Here is a 27695-nt window from a genome sequence, read left to right as displayed (position 1 = left end):
AAATCCAGATCATTTTTAAACCCATCTCACACTTGACTTCTGTGGCACTTGACACCGCTGACTGCTCACATGTAGAAATCCTCTTTTCCCAGCATCTGTAATAACCTACGTAAATCTCTGTTTGCATCTTGTCTTCACTGGTTTCTTCACTTAACTACAGCACTAACAATCACTGTGTGCTCAGAATGTGCCAGACTGGTTCTAAGTATGATGCATGTGCTGCATCATTCAATATAAAAATTTCAGGAGCTAGGTATTGTTATTATTGACATTTTACAAAGGAGCAGATAGATGCAGAAATCTTCCAAGGTCCACAGGCTGTAAAGTGGCAGTCAAGGTACAAACCCAGAAAACCTGATCACGCTGTTCTACCTTAAGCAATGAGCCTCATCTTGGGGTCTTCACACAACATATTTCTTGGACAGTGTCATCCATGCCTATAGTTTCAGATACTTGTATTTATACATATATCAGAGTGATTGTTAATATCATTGCTAAAACAGGATGAGTTCCCAAAGCTCTGTCTCCAACTTAGAACTCTCAGCTGAACTCCAGATCTATATTTCCAACTGCATACGAATTCTCTTCCAAGTCGTCCCCATAGCTACCTATAATATACGTGCAAACCAAACTCCTTATCTGTTTTCCCCACCTCCAAAATGCTGTTTTTTTTTTTTTTTTTTTTTAAACAAATGCTCTTTCCAGTCACAAGTAAGAAACCTGGAAATTAGCTTTCCTCTTCCCTACAACCTCCCCATTGTGTCTCCCTCCTCCACATCCTCAGCCTCCTGAGTGACCTCCCTTCTAGGCTCTTGCTGCTCTGTCTTCTGTACTGCGAGAGTGTATATCTTTATCAATACAAACCTGATCTCGTGGCCCCTCTGCTATCTCCCGGTAGAGTCCGGACTACTTAGCCTCAGCTATGAAGTCCTTCACATCTGGCAACAACACTTCTATCTCTTACCACTCCCCCGCCTCTGTTCCAGCCTCCTGTGTTTGTTGCTATTCTTAAAACACATCGTGTCCTTTCAAACTCCCAGGTATTTATAGTTCTATGTGTACCTGGAATTTCCTTTCCTAAACCTTACTCTCCATCCAACTCAAAAGTCACTTCCTCCATGACGTTTACCTTATTAGATAGTCACTTAGTCAAGGAAACTCTTCCCCTACTTTAATTTCACCTTGTGTTCTATTTTTAGAATGAAGAAAGGGCAAGTATCCTCTCTAGTAAATTGGTTCTATAACAAGCACTAAAGATACCCTTCAATCTTCTGACAAAGACAAGATCAAGAAGAAGCAGCCTTTGGCTGGAATTGTCCAAAAATAATTCTATATAGGAGTGTATTTTAGAAATGAGAATTTCTACCTTTGGCCTTATTCCAGAGGTCTTAATAACTCCCTCAGTGTAAGGTAAAAGTAACTCTCAATTTTTCAGGAGGTATTTGTAGAATCTTTTAGCTTTATTTCTCTTTCAGCCTTCTGCTGCTCATATTTGGGCCACTTCACAGCTTGCCAGCACCTTCCCAAAGAGTGGGAAGAACTCAAATCAGTGGTGAAACTAAATCAATCCTTTCAGATTTTCTTACTGTTCTGAAATTTTTTTGGTGGTAATAAACTAAATTTGGGGATTAGATGTGAACTCTATCCATGCTAACCCTGTATCCAGTTACTTCATTTCTTTAGGGAGGAGGCAGAGACTAAGAATTGCAATATATATATCATCCATGTAGATATATCTTGATTTATTCTCTTCTAAAAACTGGGAAATAAAGGTAAACCACAAAGCCTAGAATAACAAACTCAGGGCCCAAAGTGAGACAAAGATGGAAACAGCTCAGTTCTTTGAACTTATACTTGTTCATTTTGCCCACTCAGCTCTTTAACTTGTTTTACCCTCTTTTTAAAAATTTAAATCCTATGATACAGATTCTTTAAAACCTGTTACCTGACAAATTACTATATTTCATGTTTAGAAAATGATTTTCACAAAATGGATGAAATTGGAGAATATCATGCTAAGTGAGATAAGCCAATCTCAAAAGCCAAAGGACGAATGATATCGCTAATAAGTGGATGATGACACATAATGGGGGGAGGGAGGGGTTAGTGTTAGGTAGGGTTAGGGAGGGGGGCAAGAATGGAGGAAGGAAGGACTGTATAGAGGGAAAAGAGGGGTGGGAGGGGTAGGGGGAAGGGAAAAAATAACAGAATAAATCAAACAACATTACTCTATGTAAATTTATGATTACACAAATGGTATGCCTTTATGCCATGTACAGTGAAACAACATGTATCCCATTTGTTTACAATAAAAATAAATAAATAAAAAATAAAAATTAAAAAATTAAAAAAAAAGAAAATGATTTTCACAAAAAAAGTACAGTGTTTTCCCATGAATTGTTATTTATATGATTTTAAAGTTAACTGAAAAAAATATAAAAATACAAACAAAATTAATAGGGGTAAAAATATGTGGAGAGCCTTCCATTTTCTGGAAAATAGTGGTTAAATATGACCCAAAACAAAATGAAATGAGGATGACTGTGAACAGAGATCCTGCACCTACTAGAAGAAGGCCCAAATCTTCGCCATGTCGGCTTAGGACCTGACTTCCTTAACAAGACTCCTGAAGTTCAAGGAGTTAAATCAAGAATCAATGAATGGGATAGATTCAAACTAAAAAGCTTCTTCTCAGCAAAAGAAACAATAATGTGAAGAGAGAGCCTACAGATTGGGAGAAAATCTTTACCACATGCCCCTCAGATAAAGCATTAATCTCCAGGACATATAGAGAACTCAGAAAACTTAACACCAAATAACAAATAACCCAATTGATAAGTGGACCAAGGAACTGAACAGACGCTTCACAGAAGATGATATACAATCAATCAACAAATATATGAAAAAATGTTCAACATCTCTAGCAATTAGAGAAATGTAAATCAAAACTAAGATTTCATCTCACTCCAATCAGAATGACAGTTATCAAGAATACAAGCAACAATAAGTGTTGGTGAGGATGTGGGGAAAAAGGTACACTCATCCACTGCTGGTGGAAATGCAAAATGGTGCGACCATTATAGAAAGCAGTATGGAGATTCCTCAGAAAACTTGGAATGGAACCCCCACCATTTGACCCAGCTATCCCACTCCTTGGCTTATAGCCAAAGGACTTAAAATCAACATACCACAGTGATAAAGCCACATCAATGTTTACAGCAGCTCAATTCACAGTAGCTAAACTATAGAACCAACCTCAGTGTCCTTCAACAGATGAATGGATAAAGAAAATGTGATAGATATACACAATGGAATACTACTCAGCTTTTAAAAAGAATGAAATTATGGCATTTGCCAGTAAATGAATGCAGTTGGAGAATATCATGCTAAGTGAAATAAGCCAAACCCAAAAACCAAAGGCTGAATGTTTTCTCTGATATGCGGATGCTAATTCACAATGGGCAGGAGTGCTAGGGAGGAATAAAGTTACTTTATATTAGGTAGAGGGTAGTGAATGGAGAGGAGGGGGTATGGGGGATATGAGAGTAGAAAAGATAGGAGAGTGATACACACATTATTACCTCATGTACATATATGACTGTATGGCCGATGTGCTCCTACAATATATACAATCAAAAATGTGAAATCACACTTCTATTTATGAGTTATCAAAATGTATAAATGCATTCTACGGTCATGTACAACTAATTAAAGCAAATTTTAGAAAAAAAATGAGGATCACTGTGGTTTTAGGTAGGTTAGTACAATAACAATTAAAGGCTTCTATTTAAAGGGGGAAAAAAAGAAAAAAAAAACTGATAAAACCTAGTACTTTTTTTTTAATTTTTATTTTATTGAACCCAGAGGCACTATCCCACTGAGCTACATCCCCAGCCCTTATTTATTTTTGAGACAGGGTCTCACTAAGTCGCTGAGGCTGGCCTTGAACTTGTGACTCTTCTGCCTCAGCCTTTACAGTTGCTGGGATTACAGGTATACACCATCACACCTGGCTAAATTCATGCTATGAATTTCTTGATATGGTCCCTGTTTTATAATGGAATTTAAGATTACAAATAGGTTTAACTGAATCAACTAATTAAAGAGGCATTATCCAATTATTTTAAACATATATAAACACTCAGATAATATAAAGTATTATCTCCAGTTCCCTCATATCAGAGGTAATATAAGACAGTAAGCTAGAAGAAGAGAAACAAAATTAAATTAAGTTTGGAGAAACAAAATTAATTTGTTTTTCCTACCTATAGCTCTGGAGACTGACAGACTTCCATTCACCCTCCAGGCACCAAACCAGACTACACAACCTCCAAGGGCCTCAATTCGCTGCTTTTCATCCTAAACAGCAAAGAAATAAAAAGAAGCTTACTGGGTTCAGAATGAATTCATCTATTTTAATAGTTAACAACAGTTTAAATACTCATCAGGTTCCTGAAAAGCTTCTCTTATGAAGATAGACACAACTGTTGAGATTAATGGCAATAATTATAATAATTGAGTGAATCCTAATTAATAACTCAAGAACTGCCTCTATGACATGTGCTCCAATAAAACAAACCATACGTACCTCTCTGTCTGGTTTGTGTGGTTTCATTAGTTCAACAGCTTGGCCCTTTCTCACAAGCATTACCTGGGAATCACCCACCCAGGCCACATGTAGCATGTTGCCTCTGATAAAAGTCACCACTCCTGTGGTCCCACATCTTAAGCTCTGAAAATAGTTTAAATAAAACTAGAGTCAATGAAAATAGACACCAAATTTTCATTGAGAGCAATTGATAATTATTAATTTGGAAGGTAGTCTATTAATAATGCAGTTTCACAAATACATAGCAATTCGTGTTTTTCTGTTCATTTTATATGCATGTATGTACTTATTAACTACACACACAAATCTACCTTATCTATAATATGCAAGACAGGAATGATTAATTCCAGATTTTTTTTAAGTGTCAGGGTTATGTGACTTGTCTCAAAGGCAGGTAACTTTAGTATACAAAATAGAGGGGAAACTCTTTTTCCTTCCAGGCTATTGCTAAATTCACTATATCAATCCTTAAAGATTTCCATATTCTAGTCTGTTTCATTATTGACCTACTCAATGTTCAATAAGGTATCCTAGCTATACAAAGTAATATGTAAAGCTTTGCTTGGTATACCATCATATGTTCCCAAGATAAGGAGCCAAGAGATAGCATACATTACCTGAAGTACTAAGGTGCATATATCTTAGTATAAAAAACTTATTTTTAAGTTTGTCTACAATATTTTTAGGGGCCTTTGCTTTTGAAACATTGCATAAAGACCTAATAGCCTGGAATTTCACTGCAACAGCTACCACTGTACTTAAAACTCTTGATCCTATCATACTAAAATGATATCTCCATTTGACATGAGTCACCACCAAATGAGCATGACTTTCTGTTACTAAGGACCTGGCCTAAATTAGAACCAATGCGTCAGGGGTGGTAAAGGGCTCCTTATATCCAATGAGAAAAACAACTTCCCTATATAGGGAAAGTTTGTTATAAATCCTCACCCACCAATAAAATATCTTCCCACACAGAATGTTCACCAACTCAGCCCTCTGGAACACATGATAAAGACACTTCAGTGCATATGCCCTGGAAAGAACAGGAGGCTGGGCTGCTTCACAACAGGAATAGCTACTTTCCCCCCAGCAGTTAGCAGCACATGGAAGTACAAGGAGAAAAGGGACTACAGAGACAAACCTAAATTATTCAAGAAATCTATCGGTAGAACTGAGACACCAGGACCGTTGGCAAATGAGGTAAACATGATCAATAAAAAATAAATAAATAAAAATAAAATAAATATGCCCATAATTTTAAGGAGACAGAAAAGGAATAGACTAGAGGATGAAAAAAACAAAGTGACTTGTTCAGAACGTTGAGAGCCAGCAGCTGTAAGAGAGGCAGAGCCGCACAGTGTCAGCCCTCAAGAGACTGGGAGGATCTGAGGTTAACAGTTGTTAACTGTTGTTTTTCCAGCTGCACATCTGTGTACACCCTAGTAGTTAGGTTGCTGGATTTGCATATAAGTTGAAACTTGAGGGTGGGGATAAAGATATAGAATATTTCTCTTGCTTAATACCAAGCAGTTCTGAATTATTGGTTCATGAATTCTGAGAACCACTATTGCTTTGCAGTATAACTGCAGGATTAAAGAAATGGATTAAATGATTACCCTGATTTCTCCTACAGCAAAAGAGTTAAGCCTTCATTTTTAAGAGTTAAAGTCACATGACAGGAGTGATTTTTTTTTTTTTTTTTTTTTTTTTTTTTTTTTTTTTTGGTGCTAGGGATTGAACCCAGGGCCTTGTGCATGCAACGCAAGCACTCTACCTACTGAGCCATATCCCCTGAGCTATATCCTCATGTTTTGTGTGATTAGTTTAAAAAATAGAAAGTGGTTGGCCCCCAGTTAGGAATCCAATATAGAATACTATACTTATATGCCAGTGCCCAGAATGATACTTAGTTTTTACTTTTAGAACTTCATACAGGAGCCTCTGAATTTCATTCATAGTAAACAAACAGATCTGATTAATCTTAACAATATAGGATATAAGCCTGAATTTTCTTCTTGCTAAGAGAAGATCAAATGAAGATCATTTAAGGAGTCGCCCTCTCCAAGAGACACACAGCCAAACACTGCCTACACATTTAGAACCAAACGTATGGAAGTAATCCTAGTTTCTGTTTTTTTTTTTTTTTTTTTTAAACATTATTTCATATCCACCATATCCAGATCTTGTCAGCAAGAAAGCTCAGAGAGATGGTCCTGGTATGAACCTGACAGATAATGATAAAGAAAGGAAAGATAAAACTCGCCTGCCAAATCCAGCAATGATTATAGGAATGTATCCAGAAAATTATAGCTTGACTGTTTCTATAGGGTATGTCATTGTACCCTACTAAAACTATTCCTGAAGAGGGAATTAGATTCAGAACATGTGAATCCAGTAGCACGGGTCAAGAAGATAGAATTTGGATAGTGTCTGCCCAGAAAGAGAAAAGTCCAAAATAGCCCTTTAACCAAATAGAACAAGTTGAGTTCAGCTAGGACATGCATAGCTGGAATTCATAAGAAAGTGGCATACCTCCCTAGCTGCCTTCTGCACAAACCGCTCATCAGTGACCCGGAAGGCCCGGCACAGAGCCTCAGCAGGATCATGGGGAAATACCTCTTGGCGAACTAAGTTAACATGTAGGTGAATGGAAGCATAAATGGCAGCATCTACTCCCCCATGGCCATCAAACACTGCAAAGTAAGCTTGTTCTTCCTGGTCCTGTCAATAGAAACACAGAACAGTTAAAGAATTGGGGACAATATGATTCAAATGAACCAATCCCGGGGCTGGGGTTGTAGCTCAGTGGTAGAGCACCTCCCTAGCACATGTGAGGCACTGAGTTTGATCCCAGAACCACATAAAACTCAATAAGCAAAATAAAGGTATTGTATCCATCTACCACTAAAAATATTGAAAAACAAACAAATGAGCCAATCCCCAGGAAACATTGTTGCCCATCCTCCTCCTCTATGGCATTTGTCATTCAGGTAATGAGACTTAATGTTTCCCTTTTCTTAACATGCCTGATCAACTGCTGAAATACCTGCAAAATTAGGGCATCTGTGTTTATACACTGAGCACTGGAACACATCATGCCCAATTAGCTCAGGCTGAAGTGCCCTCTCTGTGAAAGTTGTTGTCTTGTACCATGGAAACCACCCACATACGTTACTTCAAAACTGCTGTTACAAGTTGGTGAGGGGTGGAAAAGAGGGTATGAGGAGGAATTGAGTACTTTTTTCAAAATGTCAGAAAACAATAGGAAATAATTGGCCTTCCAGCACAAAGCCAATTATGTTCAGGTTGTTTAAAATACACAGAGATGTAAAAACATATGCATAGTTCTAAATATAATGTTTCCTTTATAAATCATTCATGGTCAGAACGAGTTTTCATAAGTAGCACAGAACCTCTAAATTAGTTAACCAAACTTGAACCACATCAGATGCCCAAATGCCCTGTGTGGCTGACAACTTTGCCTTGCCTCAAGTCTAAGATGGAGTTTCAAGTTTTCTCACAAATGTCAACTGACAGGGGAGGCTCTTCTAACCTTTTGTTTTGTCTTCACAAAGGAAGCCTAATCATAGATTTACCTTTTGACCACTAAGTAGTTTGCTTATTCATCTTCAACTCAAGTGTTTAAATCTCAGATCTATCTGACTTAGGGGATCTATGACTCATTCACACCTCACTGAGTCCTGAGCTCCCCTTTAGATAACAATAAGTAATGATTTTTATTTGCAAGTCCATTCATTTCTCTTTCCTTTGGCTTCAGGAATCTTACAGAAATTCAGGTTCTGTCATTGATTTTTTAAGCAAATCATAATTTTCCCACTTGTTTTCTTATGTTGGGTAGAGATAAGTTGCTATTCTCATGGGGGTTTGAAAGAAATATTAAAACAAGAGGTATATCTGTGCTTTGAAAAAGTTCCTTTTAATAAAAGTACCAAATATGAAGGTCCATAAAGCAATGATAACACCCAGATATTAAATCTATGTCTAAAACACATTATGACTAGACCATTTTGCAATTTAAACAATACCATATAGAACATCACTGAAGACTGACTAAACAATTGTCTAGAAATAATCATTATGTGTAGAATTTCTATGTGTAAAGCAGTTCTCATTTCTAGACAACTCTATAGCACTGGAAGAAAGAAAAGGGAGCCATGTGAATTTCTTTAAAAAGTAGTGTACATTTTTTAGAAAACAACATTTATTGACATTTTCCCTATTATAATAAAATATGATAATTTATGAACATAAAGAAGTATGAAGAACCTATCACCTGTAATCCTACCATGCAAAGATTACCATCTTTCTTCTATATATACACCACGTTTTCTAAATTCTTTTTTCTTTTTTAATGGTGGTACTGAGGATTGAACCCACGGCCTTGTACATGCTAGGCAAGCACACTACCAACTGAGTTGTATCCCCAGCCCCCTATACATATATTTTTAAAAAAATAAAATTAGGATCATAGTGTACATAAAATTTTATGTACTTTTTGTCACTTATATATCTTACGAGCATCATCATTATCATTTCCTTGAATGATTTAGGTCACTTCCAGTTTATTATTATTAACATATCAGACAAGAACTAGGGATGCAGCTCAGTGGCAGAGTACTTGCCTCGCATGTGATATCCCCAGGACCACAAAAAATAATACGTCAAGCAAAATATAAACATAAGGCTCTTCTGCATTTCTATTTCCTTATAATTAAAAGTGAATTTATCTAATCAAAAGGTGTGAAAAGTCATAAAATCCTAAATATTTGTTACCAAATTGTTCCCAAAGCTTGTTTCACGATTAATAGTATGTTCCTTTTTGAGTTAGGCTTTTGGGCTTATTTTTAAATTTAGAGGGAAAATAAAAACCAACTAAGTGGAAAACCAGCAGTATGGCCCCCAAATCTGAATATAATCTTTAAGTAGGTGTAATGTTTTATCACTTGGCCTTTGGGTTAGATTTGCATGTACTGAAAACAGAGCTATAAGCTAATATCTTCATAAGCACCAATTACCAATCAACCCTCACTGTTGAATAGACAGTCACTAAAAGTTAAATTCCACTGCTTTGAAGGAAGAAAATATTGTCCTTTGTATAAATCACTACATTGTAATTTTTAAGTTATGGACTTTAATGAAGAGAAGAGGCAAGTGACAGTCAAAGAAACAAACCTACCTCTGTTTGCATTAACATAATACATTTAATAGAAAAAGAAGAAGAAGGAATCAAGAAAATGGTTATTAAGCTGACAAGGCTCATATGGATCTAATTTGTCAGTCACAGAGATTCATGAAATGTAATTCCAACTACTTTCCCATCTCAGAGACCAAGATTAAAAAAAAAAAAAAAAAATCACACAAAATCAAAAATGTCTCAGCCTTAAATTTACTCTTTGTGTTGCCTTTAGTAACATAGTGTTGTGGGAATTTAATACTATTTGATTATACTATAGAAATATTTTCCTTAAAAAAACAGCTTTATTAAGACATAACAATTTTCTTTTGTACTTGTATGTTTATAGAACAGCTCTAGAAGCTTACACAAGAAACTGGGGGCTGGGGCTGTAGCTCACTGGTAGAGCGCTTACCTAGCATGTGTGAGGCACTGGGTTCGATCCTCAGCACTACATAAAAATAAACAAACAAAATAAAGGCAGTCTGTCCATCTACAACTACAAAAAAAAAAAAACAAAATTAAAAAAAAAAAAAAAACTGTAACTATCCTTGCCTTCATGGAAGGGAACTGGAAGATGAGAGATTTTTGTTTTACCAATTTTGAACCATGTGAACCTATTCAAAACAGCAGTGGTCCCAATTTTGGGAATGATTTGAACTTAAAATAACAAATAGTTCTTTTTCTGTTGTCTAACGAAAACAAATTTGTGCCATTGTGCAGTTTTTCTGACTCTAACCTATAAGAGATACTACTAGAAATAAATTAATTCCTCTTTTCTAACAGGACCACCAAGGTGTTTGTTTTGTTTTTTAAAACTCATTGACTCTCCAGAAGTGCCCTTTACCTCTAGGTTGAAGAGCATATTAAAATCAGGAATGCAGACATGTTTGTCCTCCATTTTCCTGCGCATGTTTTTGATGGCATGGATTGATGTTTCATAATAAAGCTGGGGTCTCCTGCGGAGAGGGAAGTCTTTCACCCAGCTGCAGCAAATCTCATGTAGTTTGCTGAAGACAGAACGGGCCAATTTCACTGTCTCAATCTCTGTGAAAGAAACAGAAACCCCCAATAAAGAGTCTTGTAAAACTGCTTTTCACTTGCCTGCTTGGTAAGGACAGAAGTAGGTCACCTTAGTCAAGCTTCTTAATAGAAGAAATTCTTCCTTCTCAAGAAAAATGAAATGCTGCTTCTGAAAAGAGAAAATGACAGCCTGTCTAATAGAAAATCATCAGCCAGTGCTGCCACTAAAATATTCTTATGTCCTGAGGAGAAAATCTCCAGCCAAGGCAGGACCCATTCCTGAACTTGATTTCTCCCAGCCTGGGGAAATACCCTGGCTACTGCTCTCTAGTTCACAGCACCTGTTCCCTTTTGGTTGACTGCTATGATTATGACCTGGAGAGCCAAGCCTCCTAGGCTTAGAAGATGACTGTAGTATGAACACTGTTTATCCAGCTAGCTGGAATGAGAAAGGCTTATGCAAACAGCTTATAAACTAGAGAATGGGAAGAGTTCACCTTGCGTATCAATTTGTCTTTGTCCCTCTCTTCTAGACTTCTTCCCTGATGTACAGTCCCCTAAATTTCCCCTATAAATGATTATCATTTGGAACTGAATTACATATTTTTTGTTATTTGATATGTTTATTAGGGTTTGGGCAGTAGTTTAAATTATTTTGTCAACAGGCTAACTAATGAGTTAAAAGTTTTATATTTCCGAAAGGAAAAAAAAGTTACTTATATTCTGTCTATGTGTGTGAACCTGGATATAAAAAGGGAGATAGCAATCTGAAGAGCAATACTAACAGAATTCTTCACCCTCAGTATACTATTTTACCCTAACTCACCACTACTTGCCCCAGCATAGGCTAGATAAATTTATTTAGATTGATTGATTGTAGTGCTAGGGGATGAACCCAAAGGCACTATACCTCTGAGCTACATCCCCGGTTCTTTTTTTTTTTTTTTTTTTTTTTTTTTTTGCTTTTTTAAATTTTGAGACAGGATCTCAGACTGGTCTTGAACTTGGAATCCTCCTGCCTCAGCATACATACATGTGTATGCCACCATACCTAGGTATACACTAGCTGACTTCTGAGAATGACTTGTATTCCTCAGTAGACGAATGTGTAAACCTTTTAACCACACTGTGTGGTGTACTAAAGAGATCATATCACATGATTTACCCCTCCACTCAAGTTGCAGCTATTGGAAACTGCAATTAGGTTTTCTCAGGTCAGTATTTTAGAAAGTTCTCCTATATCTCAGGTTAAAAAAAATTTTTTTAAATTGTTTTACTTTACTAAATCAGATATAGCTTGACAGCCTGAAAAAATGTGTGCCAGATGGGCAATGACTCCAGATGCCTTCAACAATCTAGAGCACAAATTCCAAAGGAAAAAACTATATGTTCCTAAACAGCCTGGGAACTCCGACTCCTGTTTTTTAGTTCTAGTCTTGCTCTCGCCTTAACCTCTGACTACATTTGCCTGTTTTCTTAGGCAAAACTCTTTTTTAATTAATTATATTCCGAAAGCCAATCTCATGTCTATTCTTTTTTTTCATTATGAACAAAGTGTACAGGGTAGCAAAATCCTGTCTTGTGGCATTGTCCACCTTAACAATTTTATATAACTGAAAATCAAGGGTACAACTGAAGAAGAAATTAAGTTCAAAGAGCAAATGCAGACTGAGGAGGTAGGTACATGAAGGAAACTGAAGTCAATAAACGGCCCAATATTTTGATAGTTTGGAGTGACTCGTTTAGTTGTTGTTGTCTTAAGCACCAGCCAGAGACTATTTCTTCTTTTTTAATTTTTGTTTTTACAGTGCTGAGGATCAAATCCAGAGCCTCACAATGCTAGGCAAGTGCTCCACCACTGAGATACATCCCCTGTCCTAAAGAATATTTCTTTCATCCAGCAATGACCTACTTGTATCACTGTAACCCACCTGGTCTCGGCAGCAGGACAGGTCCCCAGTGCAGACCCTGAAGAGGGTATGTCCTTATTTGACTCAATCACAACAGAATATTACAGAATAAATGAATTCAGCAAGTTTGAGTGTAAGTGGGGTGAGGTAAAACAAATAACTGATACTAACAATTAGGACAATTCTCAAATAGTAAAAACCATCTTATCATTCTTTGGTTTGTACTTATTATATAGATGTACACTGTCTAGTCAGATAGCCAGTAGTTATATATGTCTATTTAAATTAAAATTAAATACAACTTAAAATTCAGGTTTTTTTGGGCTGGGGCTGTGGCTCAGTGACAGGGTGCTTGCCTAGCTTGTGCAAGGCTCTGGTTTGATTCTCAGCACCACATATAAATAAATAAATAATAAATAAATAAATAAATAAAGTTCCATCACCAACTTAAAAAAAAAAATTCAGGTTTTTGGTTACATTAGCTATATTGCTAAATAGCTACATGTGGCCAGTAGTTACCACACTGAACAATACAAATAGGGAACATTTACATCATTGGACTGTCTGCTGGGTAGAACTGATAGAGAGGTTAAATTGGTTAGGGAAAGCAATACCAGTTTACTGCAATATTTAGTAATCACTAGAGCTAGCTGTCTTTACTCCCTTTCCCGTTTGCTCATTTCCTTATGTTTCCATCACTTTGTTCACAATGTTATAACTTTTAACCATATTTTGTAACAATAGATAACATTAAGTATTCACTACATTCGGTATCTTCAGAACATTTCACAAACACAGGTAAAATCATTCTGGTTTCGTTTTTTTGTTATTGTTTTCTGTGGTGCTGGGGAATCAAACCCAGGGCCTTGCAGATGCTACTAGGCAAGTGCTATAGACTCCCAGCCCACGTAAAATCATTCTTAATCTCAGGTCAGGCTCTTTTATCCTTGATGAGCCATAATACAGTTATCTACACAGCAAGTTCTTATTAGATGTTTCTTGAATAAATGAAGATGTAAACTGTTATATAAAATATTATATAATATTACATGATTGATTTTCTATTCTGCTTACTCATCTCTCCATCTACTTCTACTATAATAGTATAAATAACTTTAAAATATGTTTTAATATCAGGAAGACTTGTTTTCCTATTATTACTTTTAGTTTTGAAAGATGTAACTTAGTTTAACCCCTACCCCCCAAGTAACTACTTAATCATTTTGCCAAGTTTGGGCAGAAAAACCTGTTACCACTGTGTTTGGGATAACATTGTATTTATAGACTAACTTGGATAAAATTGAAATATTTTTCATATTGAGTCTTATTCAGGAATAAATTAATTGAATTATTTTTTTTTTTCTTTTTTTGGTACTGGGGATTGAACCCAGAGTGCTTAATCACTGAGCCACATCCCCAGCCCTTAGTCTCACTAAGTTGCTTGGGGCCTCCACTAAGTTGTTAAAGCTGGCTTTGAATTTGTGATCCTCCTGACTCAGCCTCCTGAGTCATTGGGATTATAAGTGTGTGCTACCCACCCAGTTCCTTATTCATTAATTTAAATCTTCTTTATGTTGCTCAGGGTTTTTTGTTTGTTTGTTTTTTTTGTTGATTCCCCCCAACTCCTGGAATTAACCTCAGGGGTACTTAACCACTGAGCCACATCCCCAGCCCTTTTTATTTGAGGCAGGGTCTAAATTGCTTAGGGCCCTGCTAAATTGCAGATGCTGGCCTTAGAACTTGCAGTCCTCTTGATGGGATTATAGGCATGTGCCACCATGCCCAGCCATGTTGCTCAGTTTTGACACAGTTTCTTTCTATTTCTTTGTGTGAGTGGTTGTGGGGATCAAGCCCAGGGTCTTGTGCATGCTAGGCAAGCGTTCTAACACTGAACCACAATCCCAAGCCCAAATATTCATATTAATATTTTTAATTTTTGAGACAGCGTCTATGTTGCCCAAAATATCCTTGAACTCTACATCCTCCTGCCTCAGCTTCCTGAGTACCTGGAATTACAGGCATGTGCCACCTTGCCCAGCTTAATATTTCCCATGAGTTTATTTCTAATTATTTTATCTACTTGATATTTTGAGTCAGAACTTGCTCTAATTACTTAATAGATATTACTTAATAGATAGCAAATGTTACTCCTTTTCCTTCCCTATCTCAGTCTATGGGCATCCTATGATAAAAGGTGATGCAAGTCTAACCAACTACAGAATCATTTTCTTCTAGCCTCAGTGAGCAGGAATGGATAACTATCCAAGTTGGGGCAGTCAGAGCAAATTCTGTGATTTATGTAAGTAAGAGCAACTGAGAAAAGTTACTCTTGTTCTTCTGCTCAACTTCAGCTTGGGCAAATGGTGCTCCCATCAGTCATCTTGCTACCACATGGAGCCTGAAAATAAAATCAAAATGAAAGACAGGACAGCTTAGAGCTGCAGAAATAGCAGCTTCTGTTGACATTATCTGAAGGTTACTGTGTAGTCCTTCCCGTGGAGGGTAGCCAAAAAATTCTGCTTTGCTAAAGCTAATTTGAGTTGTGTTTCTGGCCACTAAACAACCAAAAGATTCCTGAGTATACATTAACATAATCATACATTTTGGTTTGAGCCAAATTCTGTCCTATCATGCGGGACATATGGTAGGCTCTCAATAATATCCACTGAATTAGTTAATGGCCAATATTAGATTTATTTATGTGGATTACTCATTTCCTCTTCTACTTTTGTCTAAGGCAGGTTTAGGTATTGTGTTACGCTATGCAAATTTTTCTTTGTGTAATTAAAACGTTCATTTTTAAAAGCACTGTAACTTCCTCTTGGGTCATTCAAAAACATTCACTGAGTCAATCCTTGTGATTTTGTCCTTGACAGTTGTCTCAATCTTTTTCATCTTAAATAAGCTTTGTTAATTTATATTTTTCCAAAAAATATTTAGGTTTTCATGTATATTTATGCTAACATCATAATTCTTTTAAATCCCTTCATATTAGTGATAATTTTCAGTGGAATATTTTAAATTAGTTTCAGGTGGTCTGGACAGGAGTTACATCTACTGAATAAAATATGTATCAAGTCAGATATGCAAGATTACTTAGCAGACATTCTGTTAGGAATGACATTGATATGAAAAGAATTTTAAGTTAAGGATTTTTAAGAAATTCATTATGGAAACAACCAAGAAGAGGAACAAACTGGCACTTCATTGGGGACCTTCAGTACCTTTAAACTAGTGAGTAGGCCTTATTTGTTATGCTCATTTCCCACTCTGATGTATAAATTATCACAATATTCCCTGTAGTGATGGATTCTCCTTAGTGCAGTTCACACTGAGTAATTTTAATTAAACCCATTAAGGATTTGCCAATAGTTTAGAATTATAGTACAGTCTGAATCATAGCAATAGATGAAGACATTACTGAGTAATATCTTGGAAAAATACAAAATCAGAAATCAATAATATCTACCAAAAGAAAAACCCTTCTGAGGTTCAGAAATTTCTTCCAAAGTAGGCATGCAGAGCATGACTTCAGTCTTGCTACATTAAATGTTCTTCTGCAGGGAATGGTGTATCAGTACATAAATAATTGCCACATGAAATGGAAAAATAAAATAAAAGGGGGTGTGAAAAAGTAAAAATCGTACAAAGTAGCAGTCCACCCCCTCACAGCTGTAAATTATTCATCAGTCGTTAATGTCACTGTACTGAGCTGGAGCTGAGTCAGCCATCACCCTGGCTTCAGTGAAGCAGAATTTAATCTTTCATCTTTTCATTACAAGGCTTGGTAGCTTTATACATCAGTATGGGAGGAAAGACCAATGCTTTGTAGAAGGAATTCTATCCTACTTGACTCTGGAACAGTTTGGTTCCAGATGAATCAATTACTCTCAGTAAAAACAAGCAGAGTAATTCCTTCCTTGACAGCTTGCTGTCAAAAACAATCTAGAAAGATAAAGGAAGAACAGGAATGTTTATTTTTATATCTGCCTCACATTCTCTGGAATCTAGCTATTTCAATTCAAATTAATAATATGCTTCATTCCTTATTTACCTTATAAGCAAATGCTTAAAATAGAACAAATAGCATGAACTAGTAAAATTCCTTAAAATTTTTGGTTTGTGGACTGGAGATAAAGCTCAGTAGTAGAGCACATGCTTAGCATGGGAGAGGCCCTGGGTTCAATCCCCAACCAAAAAGGTGGCGGCAGCAGCGGGGGTCAAGGGGTGGTGTTCCAAAAATCTTCTTTCAATTCTGTCAAATATGTATAGGCCTAATACATTAAAGAATATACATTAAGAAATTGAGCCTAATACTTTTCCTGGAAAAAAAGATTATTAATCACCCATGCAATTAAACCACATATTACATACCTGTCATTAAGACCTTTATTTACTGATACAAAGTATAATTAATGAGATGTTTGTTACAATTGATTTCTTAAATTTTTCTATCTGATTTTTTTACTTATATTGTTAAAGTTAAGCTAAAAATTTTAAATAGGTTTTGTTCAAACTCTCATCTCACCCACTTCTTTGTTGTGTATTCTTATTCCTCACCACTTTTTCCTTTGATCTAGATATTTTTATGACACTCTCCTGTTGTTAGTTACCTTCCATATACTACCTTTTCAAAATACATTTGTATTTTCTCCCTTCCTTCCTCTTTTTATTGATTTATTTGATAAAAAACATTTTTGCTTTTCCCTACTACATAATCAACTAGTGGGTAAATGTAATTAGATTTGGTATTTTGCACATATATTCTGTAGACCACTAAACAGGAGACGATTTTAGGATTTTTAAACAAAAATATAGAAAGGTGCTCACCCACACTCCCTTCTGTGCCATCCGTTTCCTTTGGAATATAATGTGCAGAAAGATCACTCTGAAGCACTTCATCTGATGTGGCTCTGGCTAAAGCAGCAGCCAAAAATGAAGGGCAATTACTGAAAGAGAAAAATAAAGGCTATTTTCAGTAAAAATTAGGAAATAATACATTTAACATTAATAATTACATTCGTAATAACACCTCAAAATTATACCTTTAAACAATATTCAAATATTTATTTTTGTGGTATTGGGGATTGAATCCAAGGACACTCTACCACTGAGCTATAACCACAGCTCTTTTTATTTTTCATTTTGAGATAGGGTCTCACCAAGTTGCCCAGGCTTGGTTTGAATTTGCAATCCTACTGCCTCAGTCTCCCAAGTAGCTGAGATTATATGTGTTAAATCACCACACTCAGTCTTTACAAATATTTATTGAGGATATATTATGTGGCAAACACTCTACTAGGCATTTGTATTGGTGAAACAGAGATGGCACCTGACCTACTAGGGTTTACACTCCAGCTAAGGAGATGTGATAAAGAAGCAAACAAATAGGATGCAACTAAAATGCGGAAAATGGGGCTGGTGAGATAGTTCAGTTGGTAGAGTGCTTGCCTTGATGCACAAGGCCCTGGGTTCGATCCCCAGCACCACAAAAAATAAATAAATAAAAAAAATGCAGAAAAAGTTTTATAAAGGAAACAAACAATACAGTGACAGAATAGTAGAGGGTTAGTACCTACTTAATCAGGATGGTCAGGAATGCTGTTCCTTTAAAAGATGGAGATTCAGTTATGTGGGAGAGGTAAGTCAGGAGAAAACACTTCAGGCAGAGGGAACAGTATGTGTATAGACCTTAATGAAACCTTGGTATATTCAAGGAACTGAAAGAAACTCAGAGATGAAGCATGGTGGGTGAGAGCCAAAGCAGAGAATAAAGTCAAAGGGCCAGGCAAAGGCTAGCTATTTGGACCCTCTAGATGGTGGTATAGGATTTGGATTTTACTCAAAGGGTAGTGAGAATTCACAGATATTGGGCAAGAGAATGCCTTAGTCAGACATGAATTAAAACATTACTTTAATTGCTGTGCCAAAGGAAATTAGAAGGGAACAAGAATGAATAAAGTGTGATTGAAAAGGACACACATATTCTAGATGAGAAAGGAAAGATAACATAGAACTTGCTGATTATTAGATGTAAGAGGAAAGAGGGAGAGAGAAAAGAATTAAAACTTAAGAACTGGATTTTGATCTGAGCAACTAAGTGAATGGTAGGATCATCTACAAAGAGAGGAAACCAGGAAAACACCAGTTTTATGGAGGAAGTGGGGTAAAGTAGATAGCAAGACTTCATTTTTAACATGTGTATTTGAAAATATCTGAGATGATTTAGTAAAGGTATAAAATGGTTAATTGGATATTCTAATATGGTGTTCAGAAATGTTGGGATGTTTGAAAGTCACAAACATATGAATGGTATTTAAAGTCGTGGGAACAGAATGGATCACAGGGAAAATGTAAAAAGACAACTGTTTTGGATCAGCGGCTTCTACGTGCCTCCTCGTTTCCTCCTTTTGGAATGGGAAGATTATCCTATGCCTCACCATTGTATGATGGGTGATAGGGGGCGATTTAGTTAATAGTTTTCAGATGAAATGAAAAGTCAGGGAGCTGTAATGAAGAAATCATACCCCAAAAATCTCTACCTACACCTAGGCCTTACCTAGGTTATTACAGAACCTTGACATTTCCCACAAAGAGGTAGAATCTGTTTCCCTCCTTTATGTGTAGGTAAGACTTTATGACTACTTTGATTTTAAAATATGGCAAAAATGATGATTTGTGACTTCTGAAGTTTGGTCAAAAAGGCCACATGGCCCCAGGTTTCCTTTCTTCCTCTCTCTCCCTCTAGATGCTTGCTCTTGGAACCCAGTCACCATGCTGAGGAAGTCCAAACCAGCATACATGGAGAAACCACATGCACAGACTTGTGTGGATATGATGGATATGAACTGAGGGCCCCTCAGCTCTAGTCATCTCAGCAGCTTGACAAGTAAGCGCTTCAAGTAATACCAGTCCTCAGCCTGAGTCTTTCAGCTGAGGTTTCAAACATCATGGAACAGAGTAGGCTTTTCCCAGTCTGTAACTCCTGACTTGAAGAAACTGTCATATCATAAATGATTGCTTCATGCCACTAAGTTTTGTGATAATTGTTACACAGCTAAAATAATTGAAAACCCAACATTTAAAAACTCGATAGACACCAAAAATAGAACCCAATCAATAAATGGGCTAAGAAATTGGGCAGACACTTCACAGAAGATCTACAAGCAATCAACAGATTTATGAAAAAGTGCTCATCATCTCTAGTAATTAAAGAAATGCAAATCCAAACCACCCCAAGATTTCATCTAACTTCAATTAGAATGGCCATTATCAAGAACACAAGCAATAATAAGTGTTGGCATGGCTGTGGGGAAAAAGGCACATCATACGTTGCTGGTGGAGTTGCACATTAGAGTAGCCACTCTGGAAAGCAGTGTGGAGATTCCTCAGAAAACTTGGAATGGACCCACCATTTGACCCAGCTATCCCACTCCTCCATTTATGTCCAAAGGACTTAAAATCAGCACACTACAGTAAAGCAGCCACATCAATGTTTATAGCTGCTTAATTCACAATAACTAAACTATGGAACCAAACTAAGTGCCCTTCAACAGATGAATGGATAAAGAAAATGTTATATATATTTATATTACTCAGCTTCAAAGAAGAATAAAATTATGGCATTTGCTGGTAAATGGATGGAGTTAGAGAATATCATGCTAAGTGAAATAAGCCAACCCAAAAAACCAAAACCAAAGGCCAAATATTTTCTCAGATAAGTGGCTAACCTTCCCATAAAAGGGGTGGGGGGGGGCAGTAAGAGAAGAATGGAGGAACTTTGGATTGTGTAGAAGGAAATGGGGTGGGCGGATGTGGGGGAAGGAAAGACAGTGAACTGAGACAGACATCATTACCCCTATGTACATGTATGATTATACGAATGGTGTGAATCTGCATTGTGTACAACCATAGAAATGAAAAATTGTACCTCATTTGTGTACAATGAATCAAAATACAGTTATAAAAATAAAAAACTAAATTAATTAATTTAAAAAATAAAAGCTGATACAAGATAAGAACCTATAAAGACGGAAAAGAAACAGCAAGATAAGTAAAAGGCGAACCAACAGAGTAGAGTGAAGGAGGGAGTAGTCAACTGTCAGTTCTGCTAAGAGGTCCAATTCATAAGTGAAAAGATCAATACTGAATCTAATAACATGTAAATCATCATCAACTTCATGTCAAAACAGTTCAACTGGGAAAGAAAAAACTGGGTATACACATGCAATGGACCCTTGAACCCTTTCCTTTCACCATATTACAAAATTAACTCAAAATACATAATATGAGGGCTGGGAGCATAGCTCAATGGTAGAGCACTTGCTTAACATGCAAGTTCTGGGTCTGATCCCCAGAAAAGGGAGGAGGGGAAAAAGGACAAGTAATAACAAGTGTTGGTGACTATGTGGGGAAATTGGAACACTCACAGATTCCTAAGTGTGAATATAAAATGATGCAGCTCCTTTAAAATTTAAACATTATGCCATATGGCCCAGAAATTTCATGGGATTAGACTTGGGGAGATCTTAGAGGGGAGAAAGTATACATACTTGAGAAATAGAAGCATACTTTATACAAAAATATGTGCATGAATGTGCATAACGCATTATTCACAATAGCTGAAAAGCAGAAACAACCAAGTGCACCACGACCTCTGGCTCAAGCCAGTCATTTTTAAAAAAGCACCAGTCCATCAACTGATGTTGGATAAATAAAATGCAGTATATTCATGCAATAGAATATTATTCATCCATGAGCACTTATATGGTCTTTAAAATACGGATGAAACTTGGTAACAGAAGTAGTCATAAAGACCATATATTGTAGAATTTATTTATATGAGAAATCCAGAATAGAGAAATCTAAAGAAACAGTAGCAATAGCTTAGGACTGGTGGGCAGCAGGTGGAGGAGAGCAAGGGTGGGGAGTTACTTCTACTGGGTAGGGATTTTTTTCTGGAGTGATGAACATTTTCTAAAACAGACTGCAATGATAGCTGAACAACTGTGGGTATACTGAAAACATGGAACACTTGCAGGGTGGTACTGGGAGTTAAACTAAGGGGAACTTAGCCACATCCCCAGCCCTTTTATTTTTTATTTTGAGGCAGGGTCTTGCTAAGTTGCTGAGGCTGGCCTTGAACTTGTGATACTCATGCCCCAGATCCCAAGTCACTGGGATTATAGGCCTGTGACACTATGCCTAGCTCACTGGTGTTTTCTTTTTTAGTATTTTTTAGTTGTCAATGAACCTTTATTTTATTTATGCGCAGTGCTGAGAATTGAACCCAGTGCCTCCCACGTGCTAGGCAAGTGCTCTACCACTAAGCCACAACCTCAGCCCTCACTGGTTCTTTTTATAAAATAACTGACTTAAGCTGGAGGTGTTGGTCCATGCCTATAATCTCAGCATTTTGGGAGGCTAAGGCAGGAGAACTGCAAGTTCAAGGCCAACCTCACAACTTGGTAAGATCCTGCCTCAAAGTAAAAAGAGCTGAGAATGTAGGTAGCTAGTTGTTAAAAAAACAAACAAACAAACAAACAAAAAAACCCTGGGTTCACTCCCCAGCATGCCCCTCCCCTACCCCCAGATCCACTGGCTTTGTCAAAAACCATTGAATAGTGGAGGTGAAAATCAAACTAGAATGAGTTTATTTGTGGTAGGACCCAAGGAGGTTTGGCAGAGAGGGGGAATGAGATATGGGGTAGTAACTGATAAGGAACATGCAGACAGGGAAAGGTTATTCTCTTGTTGTTTTAGCACAGTGTAGCGTCTGTCACAGGAATTAAATGATCCAATAGAGGAAGACTGATAGAGTCAGGTGTGATGGCACACATCTGTAATGCCAGCTCCTCAGGAGGCTGAGCAGGAGAATCCCAAGTTCAAAACCAGCCTGTGCAACTTAGTGGTACTGTTTCAAAATAAAATAAATAAGTAAAAAGACTGGGGAAAAGCACCATTGGGTTCAATCCCCAGTAATGCCCCCCCCACCACCAACAAAGTGATAGATAATGCAGGAAACAGGGAATGACCAAAGGAGCAAAGTTCTTGAGAAGGCAAGGAGGAATGAGATTTAATCCAAATATGAAAATACTGTCCTTTGACAGAATGAGGCACATTTCCTTAGCTGGAAAAAGAAGGATGAAAATCAATATAGATGCAGGAAGGTTTCTAGATTTGTCAGCAGGAAAAGAAGGGTATTCCTATCTAATGTTGGCTTCAACAAATACCGAGGCTTGCTTTGTGGCAGGCACTGTTCTATTGCTCAGAATATATATGAACAACAACAACCAAAAACAAAAAACAAAAAAAAAACCCTGCCCACTTAGAACTTACATTCTAGAAGAAGTTTAACAATGAAGAATGTGGCTGAATCCATTCTCAAATGTTTTCATGCATCAGAATTATCTGCAGGGCTTGTTTAAACACAGATTGCTGGGCCCTATCCACATTGACTCAGTAGGCAATGGGACCTGAGAATTTCTATTTCTAACAAGTTTCTAGGTATTATTCATGCTGCCAGTCTGGGAGCCATACTTTGAGGACCATTAGGTAAGATCATCAACCAAGTGGTAGGTTTCTAGAAAGCACAAGGAAGAGGAGAGATGAAGAGAAAGTAGACATGAAAAGTCTAATCATACCAGTAGACTATCTATGCTAAGAAACTGTTGAGGTTTGTAACAATTTTTAAATAAATCAGTTTTTCTTTTCTTTTTTCATACTGGGGATTGAACTGAGGGGCACTTAACCAATGAGCCACATCCGCAGCCTCTTTTTGTATTTTATTTAGAGACAGGGACCTACTGAATTTTTTTAGGGCCTTGCCAAGGCTGGCTTTGAACTTGCAATCCTCTTGCCTCAGCCTCCTGAGCAGCTGGGATTACAGGCATGTGCCACTGCACCCCACATAAATCAGTTTTTCTGATAGTATGACTTTTTCTCTGTTCCTGTGTTGGCATATATGTAGGTAGAAAGAACTGTCTAGTGTCAGAATTGGGGATTTTACAAGGAACACTATAAAGTGAAGGAGAGACCTGGGAACTAAGTATCTTTTAAGGATGTGGTTATAATGTTGGACCATGAACTACATTGAATAAGAAAGAACAGACTTGAGTTGTAAATCATTGTGGTCTAAATGTAATTAAAGAACTGTAGGTGGGAGTACTTGGGCACAAAATCTAGGGCAGACTGTTGTAGTCTGTGAACAAGATGACTGTGTACAACATTTTGGAGCTTGCACAATTTTCTGTAACAAGGTCTAGGTGAAACCAATGAAGTTAGTGGTTCAGAAACAATAAAATGGCAATATTTAACATTCCAAGTCCCCAAGAGGAAAAAAAATAGAAAATTCTCTATTATCAATCATAATTCTTTTTTTTTTTTTTTTTTCCTTTTTCTGTTTTTAGTTTTTGAGACAGTATCTCACTAAGTTGCCCAGACTGGCCTTGAACCTGTGATCCTCCTGCCTCAGCCTCCCAAGTAGCTGGGATTATAAGTGTATGTCACTGTGCCTGGCCTCATCAGTATTTTTTAAACTAGAGGTTATGATCTTTAGTGAATAATGAAATCAATGCATGAATTGTAACGTGTGTGTGTGTGTGTGTGACTAGCACTTTTTAAAACGGAAGTAGAAGTAGAATAAGGTGCATGAAATAAAGCTAGCTAGGTCTTGTTCCAGATGTGGGTGTGAGTATATATTCTGAATCTTAATTATGATGGAAAAACTTTTATAACAATTATGAAACAAACTGATGGAATTCTTTTAAAATCCAAATGATTTACAGTGTAACCATTTTTCTTTTTATGCTGTTAACTGAATTTTTTCTTGATGAGTCAAAATTTTCCTTTACAGACCTAAGTTCTTAGTGGGCTTCACTCACCTTTACCTTTTTGTCATGCTTTTACTCTGATTGACAAACATGTCCCAAATATTTCTCCTAAGGGAACTTTTAATGTATAGTTGGGACATTTAATTGGTTCTTTTGTTTTTAAATTTATATTAATAAATGATCTGAAAACAATTATTGTATTCTTTGTTCCCTAGAGATCCCAAAGAAAATGATCTTATGTGTAATTAAGCTATCTGGGTATAGGTTCACCAAAGGTAAAAATATGAAAACTTCAGTGGATAAGGCAAGAACCATTAGTCTCATTAATGTGTCATTTGCGGTACATTTTTAGTCACAGTTAATGTAATTTTTTACTTTTTGTCAGACAGAATGAAAATATTTTCAGTGAAATAGGGAGGAGGACTAGCTGACTAATACCTAGATATAAAACATCAAGCTAGACACTTCACCCACATCAGCTATTCCTACGTGTCAAAAAGCTAGTTAGCAAGAATAACTTCTCATAGTTTTGACACTGAGTTGAAAATTATTTCTGAAAAATCAGAATTGCAAATATATTTTAAAGCATAGGAACATCAAAGAATATTTGATACACCTCAAATAAAAGCTAATCATTAATGCTTGCCACTTTAAGGTAATAACCAGGAATGACTAACATAGCAAAATGCTTTCTTTAATAACTTTTTAAAAAATCCTTGAAAGATCCTTATACTGGAGATTTTAAAGCTTGGCAAATGTAATAAGCATAAGATAAGTCAGAAGAGAGCCAAAAACTCAGGGCAGTGGGAAAACTAGACTTACAGATGTTATTGTATTGCGAATATTACTGATGTTCATTTAGTATAATTAAAATTTTTTTCACTTTTGCAGTGTGTCCTTTAGACTGGATATTCTAAAATCACACTGATTTTGTGTGGTGTGTGTGTGTGTATGTGCGTGTGTGTATGTGTGTACTGGGGATTGAACTCAGGGGTATGCAATCACTGAGCCCTATCTTGTATTTTATTTAGAGACAGGGTCTCACTGAGTTGTTTAGTGCCTCATAGTTGCTGAGGCTGGCTTTGAACTTGCTATCCTACTGCCTCAGTCTCCCGCTGGGATTACAGTCATGTGCCACTGTGCCCTGCTAAAATCACATTGGTTTTATTTGGACTCTCAAATGCAGTCCAAGAATAATGCTTTGCCTTTTATATACACCAATAGATATTTTGAAGTGCTTTCCTACTTCTTATCTCCAGCAATTTGCGTCTTATGAAAAAAAAAGGGTATGTTTTCATACAAATCAGTTTGTTACTTTCTTGTTTGTCTTAGGCATCAAAGTACAGATTTTACATGTTCATAGATAAAAATTAAAATTCTTGTCCATTCTGTCTCTAAGTCATATATAAACTATACACATACATACCTTTTGAATAATGTTGAAAATTCATTATAGGTCCCATAAGTTTAAACACCTACATAGAACTTTCCAGTTTATTAAAGCTACTTCTATTAATACATACATGAATGCACACTGAATTTGTTTATACTAATTTTCTCAATGTTGTATACTATAAAGCAGAAATCTAGGCTCTATTAAATCATCATAAACTAAACTCAGTAAACAAGGCATGGCTTTAACCCAACAAAAATATTCTTCAGACAGACAGACAGACAGACAGACACACATACACCACAATTCCAGGATTCAAGAATGATTTGAGTGTTCTTTCTTGAAGCTTACGTTGGCTAACATTATCTTTATCCTCCAAATATTTTCGGGGTAGGTAGGTCTTGCTAATTCAATTCTATTTAAAAAATAAGGGCTGGGCATATAGTTCAGTGGTAGAATGCATGCTTAAAATGTATAAGGGCCCTGAGTTGGATCCCTAGCACCCAAAAAAGAAAAAAACTAGCTAAAGCCCAAAACATGTTTAGTAAAAGATTTAGAATTATAAAAATACAATCACATCCTAAGGACAGTCAATAGTTCAGTACTTGTCAATGTTTATACAATTATATTAATTTGTTTCAGTATCTGGGGCAGTAGTTAAGAAAGAGACAGATGTTAAATCATTATGAGAATTACCCAAATAACTATCAGAATTAGGACTGTGGAATAGCTCCGCAGTAGAATGTGTGCTTATCATGTGTGAAACCCTAGGTTCAATTCCCAGCACTGAAATAAATCAGAATTGGTGGGTTGGCATACAGAAGCAAAATTTTAGTACTGAACATGCTCATTTCTTATAGTTTAGATGAATATTGCTTCTTTAGGTTTCACACTAGGACCAAATCATAGGAGAATCCTTCGCATTTCCTTCTCCTATATTACTTATTGGAGTTAGTTATTATATCAGGATCCTTGACACTCATAGATATAAAAGACTATTATATATACATAGATATCTCAGATACTCAGAAATTAGCTTGTAAACACAGTGATTTCTCCATGTTTCTATGAAGATTAAAAAAGGGCTGAGGGTAGCTCAGTAGCACTTGCCTAATGAGTATAAATCCTGGATTTGAGCCTCAACACTACAAAAAAAATAATAATAATCAAATAAATAATTATGGATCACTACTAATTTTGAATCCTGAACGCATATAGTTACATACTGAGACAGACCTAAAATTTTTGGAAAATTAAGAAATTGGAATAAAGCCAGGTGTGGAAGCCCACACCTGTAAACCACAGCAACTCCGGAGCCTGAAGCAGGAGGATTCTCAGGTTTAAGGCTGGCATGGACAACTTAGTGGGACCCTGTCTTTAAATAAAATAAATGGGCTGGGAATGTAACTCAGTGGCAGAGCACCCTATGTTCAATCCCCACTACAAAAAAAGAACAATTGGAATAAAGTAACTCTATAAAGTTTATTCCAGGTCTAAAATTCTCTACCAAATAAGGGTTCTTTTCCTGCTCTTTTTGTTGATGCATTGTAATTATACATAATGGTGAGATCTGTTGCCAAATAAGGTTTTTAATTTCAAAGATGGGACAAAGGCAGATGAAAGTATAGACTAGCCAGGCATGGTGATACAGACCTGCAGTCCTGGCTACTTGGGAAACTGAGACAAAAGGATCTCAAGACAAGGAGTTCAAGACCAGCCTGGGTAACATACT

The 27695-nt window shown here is 36.6% G+C and overlaps 2 protein-coding genes across 6 annotated transcripts in view; one reads left to right on the top strand and one right to left on the bottom strand.

Moving 5' to 3' along the window:
• The window catches only part of TRIM37 (tripartite motif containing 37), a 171021-nt gene extending 151252 nt beyond the window's left edge, over window positions 1-19769 (top strand). For all 5 annotated transcript variants that reach the window (XM_079131360.1, XM_079131359.1, XM_079131362.1 and 2 more), the window contains one exon: window positions 19488-19769. In XM_079131360.1, coding sequence (XP_078987486.1) covers window positions 19488-19608 — 121 coding nt within the window. In that variant the 3' untranslated portion in view covers window positions 19609-19769. The remainder of the gene's footprint in view (window positions 1-19487) is intronic.
• The window catches only part of PPM1E (protein phosphatase, Mg2+/Mn2+ dependent 1E), a 160366-nt gene that overhangs the window by 6781 nt on the left and 125890 nt on the right, over window positions 1-27695 (bottom strand). The window contains exons 2-6 of the mRNA XM_079131379.1: window positions 17570-17688; window positions 10654-10853; window positions 7145-7333; window positions 4589-4732; window positions 4266-4359 (exon numbers count right to left, since the gene is read on the bottom strand). Coding sequence (XP_078987505.1) covers window positions 4266-4359; window positions 4589-4732; window positions 7145-7333; window positions 10654-10853; window positions 17570-17688 — 746 coding nt within the window. The remainder of the gene's footprint in view (window positions 1-4265; window positions 4360-4588; window positions 4733-7144; window positions 7334-10653; window positions 10854-17569; window positions 17689-27695) is intronic.

Source organism: Sciurus vulgaris, assembly GCF_902686455.1.
Source record: "Sciurus vulgaris genome assembly, chromosome: 3".
Classification (NCBI taxonomy): domain Eukaryota; kingdom Metazoa; phylum Chordata; class Mammalia; order Rodentia; family Sciuridae; genus Sciurus; species Sciurus vulgaris.
Note: the sequence above shows the minus strand (reverse complement) of the source record. Positions and strands in the feature narration are given on the sequence as shown.